General features: G+C 51.8%; 1 protein-coding gene across 1 annotated transcript; it reads left to right on the plus strand.

Annotated features, from left to right (window-relative positions):
- Window positions 1-559: 559 nt before the first annotated feature.
- On the plus strand, window positions 560-2,992 carry Spn (sialophorin). Its single transcript, XM_057778525.1, has 2 exons — window positions 560-610; window positions 974-2,992. Exon 2 carries the CDS (start codon window positions 995-997, stop codon window positions 2,342-2,344), a length of 1,350 nt encoding a protein of 449 aa, XP_057634508.1. The 5' UTR covers window positions 560-610; window positions 974-994; the 3' UTR covers window positions 2,345-2,992.
- The last annotated feature ends 3,577 nt before the right edge of the window (window positions 2,993-6,569 follow it).

Consider the following 6,569-nt stretch of genomic DNA (forward strand, 5'->3'; position numbering starts at 1 on the left):
CAGCCATGCTCTGAACCTCTCAGCCATCTCTTTAGCCCTTATGGTTTTCTAAGACCTCAGCATATGCAGTGGTTAGTAGTAGCCTCAACTGGGGGCCACTGGCATGACCTCGGCTTCTTGTGGCTCTGGCAAGGCTCAGCAGACTGAGGACCAGAACTATGAGCAGAGTCAGGGCTGGGGTGCGGTGGGTGGGGTGGGCTGGGCTTCCTGGGAGCTCTTGTCAGGAAATGCACCACCTCAGGTACCAGCCAGATAGCTTGGGACAACAAACAGATGGGAAGGAAACAATCCTTCCTCCCATGTCCTCTTTCTGTCCCTTGGTCCTTAGCACATCTCCTCATCTCCCAGCTCTCGCTGCTTGACGTCCTGTTATCCCAGCAGAAACCTAAGAATCCCAGCTCTGGACCAAAGCATTCCTTGGTGCCTCCACTGAGCCCCTGGGTCCCTCAGGCAACGGTAGGAGTAGGAATGGGTGGGGCAGGATGCAGGGGTGGAGTGGGTGGAGCCAAGACCCACTTCCTTTCCCCTTGGGGCTCAGTCTGCCCCAGTCCTGACCAAGTCTCTGGAGGAGCAGGAGGTGCCCTGGCCCTGTGCGGCTTCCATTGAACTGGTAAGGTGGCGTGCTATAGACGGGCAGGCGGTGCTCAGAGGATGAGGGACCTACCTAGAGTTTGGAAAGATGAGTCGGGTGATGGGAGAAGGGGTCAAGAGCCATTGGCTGGAGCGGAATGAGTGAAGGCCAGGAGGACATGGCTTCTGGGGGAATCTGAGCTGCCAAGGCCAGGGTGGGGGTCACTGCCACCATCTGTTCCCTTGATGGTTCTGATAATAGTAAAAGCAAGAATGGAAAAAAAAAAACCCGTTAAACCACAAGTTGGGCTTGGCAGTTGGCAGGGAAGTGGGCAGAAGGAGGGGGCCGGGCAGGTTTCCCTCCCAACCCCTGTGTGTTCTTCTGCAACTTCCCTACCTTCAGGTCCCAACTCCAGCTCTGGAGATGGCCCTGCTTCTCCTCCTCTTTGGGGGCTTTTGGACCCAGGTGATGAGCAACCCTGAAGGTCTGCAGAACACAGCGATGCCACTATCTATCCTCCATACCGAGGTCCCAGGGACCCAGGTGATGAGCAACCCAGAAGGTCTGCAGAACACAGCGATGCCACTATCTATCCTCCATACCGAGGTCCCAGGGACCCAGGTGATGAGCAACCCAGAAGGTCTGCAGAACACAGCGATGCCACTATCTATCCTCCATACCGAGGTCCCAAGAATCTCTGAGGTTCCAAGTATCTCTGAGGTCCCAAGTATCCCTGAGGCCTTGGCTGTCGACTCAGCAGTCTCCACTAGGCCAGAGACTGTGGATCCTGAGGGGACTACCGGCATCTGGAGTCAGACCCAACATCTGACTCCACATCCACCTTCCCCAACCCCCTTTGGACTTCCCGCTGGTGACATCATAAACACCCCTGTACCGGAGCTTGCAACCTCCCGGGAAGTTTCCAACAAGACATCGGTGCAGCTTCCAGAACCGACAGCCGTTTCCAGTGACCTTCCTGCCAGCACAGCCAATCCTGTGACAGGCAGAGCTGTCTCTTTTACCTCTCTAGCAACCTTTCAAGGGATTAGTGTACCCGTCACCATGACAACAAGTTCCAAGGAGACCAGTGAACCCTCTGTGGCTACAACAGTAAGCTCCAAGTCCAGTGGTCCCCCTGTCACCATGACTACTGAATCTCTAGGGCTCTCCAGTGAGCCACATGGACTCCCCACCACCATAGCAACCAGTTCTGTGGAGAGTTCTAGTGCAGCCGGTGGCACCCCAGTCTCCAACATAAAAATATCCACAATGTCTACCCCAGAGCCGGTAACCACCAGGACGCCACACCAGGGATCAAGCGGCATGTTGCTAGTGCCCATGCTTGTGGCCTTGTTAGTGGTTTTGGTCCTTGTGGCTCTGCTGCTGTTATGGCGCCGGCGGCAGAAGCGGAGGACTGGGGCCCTGACGCTGAGTGGAGGTGGGAAGCGTAATGGGGTAGTGGATGCCTGGGCTGGGCCAGCCCGGGTTCCTGATGAAGAGGCCGCAACAGCCGCAGCTTCTGGGTCAGGGGGCAACAAGGGCTCGGCGGCCCTGGAGAGAGAGGGGTCGGGGCAGCGGCCCACGCTCACCACTTTCTTCAGCAGACGGAAGTCTCGCCAGGGCTCGTTAGTACTGGAGGAGCTGAAGTCTGGGCCAGCTCCCGACCTAAAGGGGGAGGAAGAACCGCTGGTGGGCGGCGAGGATGAGGCTGTGGAAACCCCCACTTCTGATGGGCTAGAAGCTAAAGACGGGGCTGCACCTCAAAGCATGTGAGCATCAGGAGGTCTTCACCCCACCTGCTCCCTGACTGTGGATCCTGCGCTCAGCATCCTGGCATTCTACATTTGTGAATACTTGTGAACTAAGTGCATTCATTCATTCGTTCATTCATCCATCCATTCTCTCCCCCTTTCTTCCACTATGCTCCCTTTGGAGCCAGTTTCTGAATCTCCAAGAGGATAACCTTAGTTGACCTACAATTCCTTCAAGGATCCGCCTTGAGATGCTGGGATCTGACAAAGAATGAAATGTCAAACTTTGGGGAGTATATGGCGCCCCCTTCAGGACTCCCATTTGCTCGGGGGGCCAGCTTAGAGACTGGATGGGGGCATCCAGCCTGTTCTTGGGTGAACTGTGACCTGTGACTTTCCTCAGAGCACTCTGGCTTTGGGGTGGCTTGTAGCTGCTGGGAGAAGCTGCCAGAGATTGACTACTCTCCTGGGGGCAGAAGTGAGAGTTTCTGGCTCCAAGAAGCCTAGCACCTGCTGTGTCCACTCGGAGATGCAGTTTGTGTGCAAGATGTGCCGCTTAGGTGATGGTTGTGAAGAGTACAGACGGTGGGAAAGAGCCCAGCAGGGACTGGGAACCGCCAGAATGAGGGACCCGGTAACTGCCAAGAGCGCAGGGTCCTCCATCTCGCTCAGACAGGGTCGAAGCAGCTGAAAACCTAAATCTGTCTGTAGCCTTCAAAAGAATGCAAACTCGGTGGGGCCTAAGCTGCCAGATGCTCCCCTCAAAGGCTCCCTCACACCGACACACAGCGCGGGAACTGGGTGCCGCCAACCCCCCTGGTCTTGATGCCTTTTCTAACAGTCTTGGTTTTCTGGGTTTGTCTGTTTCCTCTTCTACTTCAAGACTGAAGTCCTTCCCTTTTCTAAAGGGAGTAAGAGGGAGTTAGATGAGAATTCGGCCCTGGGGGTGGAACATGGGTGCCAGGGTCTCCCCAAGGGTCTGAGGTAGAGGGAGGGGACAGTTCCCAACTGTGCTGCTTCTGACCCATCAGCCTCTGGTACTGGTATGTGGTCCGAAGGTGGTTGCTGGAGGAGATTCGCAAGAGGAAGTTGTTGAGTCAGAGGACACAGTCCTTGAGAACGGGCTGACCTACAAAAGGAGGTGTGAGTGTGGCTGTGCATGGCCCGGATGGAAGAGGGGAAGGTGGGAAATGGAGGCCCAGGTGGCTCTCCAGATGAATGAGGGAGAGGGGAGGGGAGCCAAGGCACGGAAAGGGGCCCGGATCAGCTCTCACCACTTCAAGCTGCCGTTGCCCCCTCCCTTAGCCTGTGGGGAAAAGGAAGGGCTGAGATGGGCACCCGTGGGCCCCCTTGAACCATTTCTACTGCTCACTGGGGGCCATGTGGACCACATTTAACAAGATGGCAGAAACGAGTCGCAAACAGCCCGTAAGGGACACAGCAGCTGTTGCGGTAGATTTTGCTAAGCTGAGTGCTCCAATTTCAGGTACTTAGAGGATAATGTCACCAAACCGAGAGGTCTAGGGCTCTGACATTTCCTGAGCTGTTTTTGGTTTTCAGCTGCAGGGAGAGAAGAAGGCTGAAGGAAGTGGAGTAGAGATGGGGGGTACCACCTAACAGGACTTCAGCCCAGACAGGGTCAGAATGCTCTGAGCCCTAAACTGAGTGACAGACAGTCACAAGGGCACTAAAAGAAGGAAGTGTCGTACTGTTTCTGAAGAAAGACAAGAAGGCTTCATGTTTGTCCCAGGGTCTCCTCCGCCACATCTCATTTCCTATTGGCTCCCGTGACCGGCAAAAACAGGTGCTCAGTGTGCAGTCACATGAACAAATGAATGAATGAATGTATGAATGAATGAATGAAGAAATAAGGCTTTGAAAGCTAGGAAGGGGAAGGTATTTTTAGCATAGGCACTATAGGGTGCAAAAGATGATAAGTAAGTAGAGCAGGAACCATGGCAGGACACGGATGGACCTCCCTCAGCTCAGCAGAGGAAAAACAGTAAGCAAGCAACAGATGTGGGGAAGCCAGAGAGAGGGAAGGAGGGTAAACAGAAACACGCAAATGTAAAACATGGTAGCAGTTTCAGCTCTAGCAGTTAAGAGATGATTGTGAGTGGCTCGTGTTCGTGACACCCTTGCCATGTTTTCAGAGACTGTAATGACCCCAGAAATGGCTGCAGCTGACATGGAATGGGAAGAAGGAAGTCATTCATCTGTAAATATGTATTGTTCTCATTTATAATAAAAGCTGCATCCCAAATGTTTAGTGTAGTCCTCTGAAAGGTGGGGAATCCAAGTGAGATTTTCATCTTACTTTTCTGTGGTTTTTCAAGTTTTTCACAATAAATGTCTTTACTTTTACAGTTATGAAAAGTATTGTTGAGGGGCCTGGGAAATGGTTAAAAGCATAAGAACACTGGCTGTTCTTCCAGGGGACTCAAGTTCTGTACCCAGCACTTACAATGCAGCTCATAACGGTCTGTAACTCCAGTTCCAGGAGATCCAATGCCTTCTTCTGACCTCCAAGGACACCAGGCATGCATCTGGCGCAGGTACATATATACACATGCAGGCAAAATACCAATACGCATAAAAAGAACTAAATCTTAAAAAGGTAGGTGCTAAAGCAGATGTTTCATAGAGAGCCGTGGGAGGTGAGGCTGGAAGAGAGCCGTGGAGGGTCAGAGTCTCAGAAAGCTTGAACTGGTTTCTGAGAGTGCTCAGATGGAGGAGGGGGGTGTCCCATCTGTCCCACGAGACCTCTGCAGATAGTGAGTGCCGTTCTTCCTCCGGTTGCCTGGCAACATGTCTTAGAGCCATCCTCAAACCGCTCCCCTGTGCTAGGTCCAGCTAATTCTTCCACTCGTCCCTCCTCCCCCTGGGTCCTTGCTTTCTCCGAAGGCCCCAGCACCCTGTCCAGATATTATTTCCCGTTATTAGAGGAGGTAAGGCCTATTTGGAGCTACTGGTTTTGCTTTGTTGTGAGACAGTTAGGGTCTTACCACGTAGCCCAGGTCTTTTGAAACTCACTCCCCTATGTCAGTCTTCTGAGTGTTGGGGTATAAGAATGTTCAGCCATGCCTGGCTAAAGTTTTATTTTATTTTGAATTGGCATGCAATAATTATTCAGTTCTATGGGGTACATATCACACACACAAACACACACACACACATATATGCACAAAGCGTATTAATCAAATCAGGGTAATTAACACGCCCATCAACTTTTTTGTAGCAAAATCCTTCTTCTTGTCGTTTTGAAACATAAACCATGAGCCAGCCCTGCTGGCACACACCTGTAGTTCCTAGAGCTCAAGAAGCAGTATGGAAGGATCAGGAGTTTAAGGTCATCCTGGGCTACATAGAAAGTTTGAGGCCATCCTGAGCTACATGAGAACCTGTCTCAAAAACCAAACTATGACTCATGCTTACTGGGATGGTAGGACTTCCTCCGCCTGCGTACAGTCTGTTCCCTGAGCATCCAATCCTCTCTTTAGCTTCTGAGAAATTCTACTCTACTCAATAAGATTTACATTTTCACAGATTCCACATATAATTGAGATTGTGACGGTACACACACACACACACGTACACACGCACAGGCACGCACACATGAGATACTAACAAGCTGGCCAAGCTGGCCTCAAACTCTTGATCCTCCTGCCTCAGCCTTTCAAGTTCTAGTATTCCAGGCTGTCTTAGTCACTGTTCTGTTGCTGTGAAGAGACACTGTGACCAAGGCAATTTATAAAAGCAAGTATCCAATTGGGGCTCGCTTACAAATTCAGAAGGTGAGTCTGTGATCGTCACAGTGGGAAGCATGGCAGCAGACAGGGATGCCTGATGCTGCAGCAGTAGCTGAGAGCTTCCTGGTTTATTTGTGTACGGTGTTCCACTTGCATGTATGCCTGAAGGCCAGTAGAGGGCGCCAGATATCATTACAGATGGTTGTGAGCCACCATGTGGTTGCTGGGAATTGAACTCAGGATCTTTGGAAGCGCAACCAGTGCTTTTATCCTCTGAGCTGTCTCTCCAGCCCCAAGAGCTTACATCTTGAGACAGAACCATAAAGCAGAGAGAGAGAGTGACAGATAGACAGATAGACACACACACACAGACATATGGATACACATACAGAGAGCGAGACAGACAGAAAGACAGAGAGAGACAGAGAGACAGAGAGAAAGAGAGAGAGAGAGAGAAAGAGAGAGAGAGAGAGAGAGAGCGCACACCAGTTAGGAGTG

The sequence above is a fragment of the Chionomys nivalis genome, chromosome 8, assembly GCF_950005125.1.
Source record: "Chionomys nivalis chromosome 8, mChiNiv1.1, whole genome shotgun sequence".
NCBI classification, from domain to species: Eukaryota; Metazoa; Chordata; class Mammalia; order Rodentia; family Cricetidae; genus Chionomys; species Chionomys nivalis.

Excerpts from the sequence above, each read along its gene's own strand:
- Spn (XM_057778525.1), top strand. The coding sequence starts at position 995 with ATGGCCCTGCTTCTCCTCCTCTTTGGGGGCTTTTGGACCCAGGTGATG.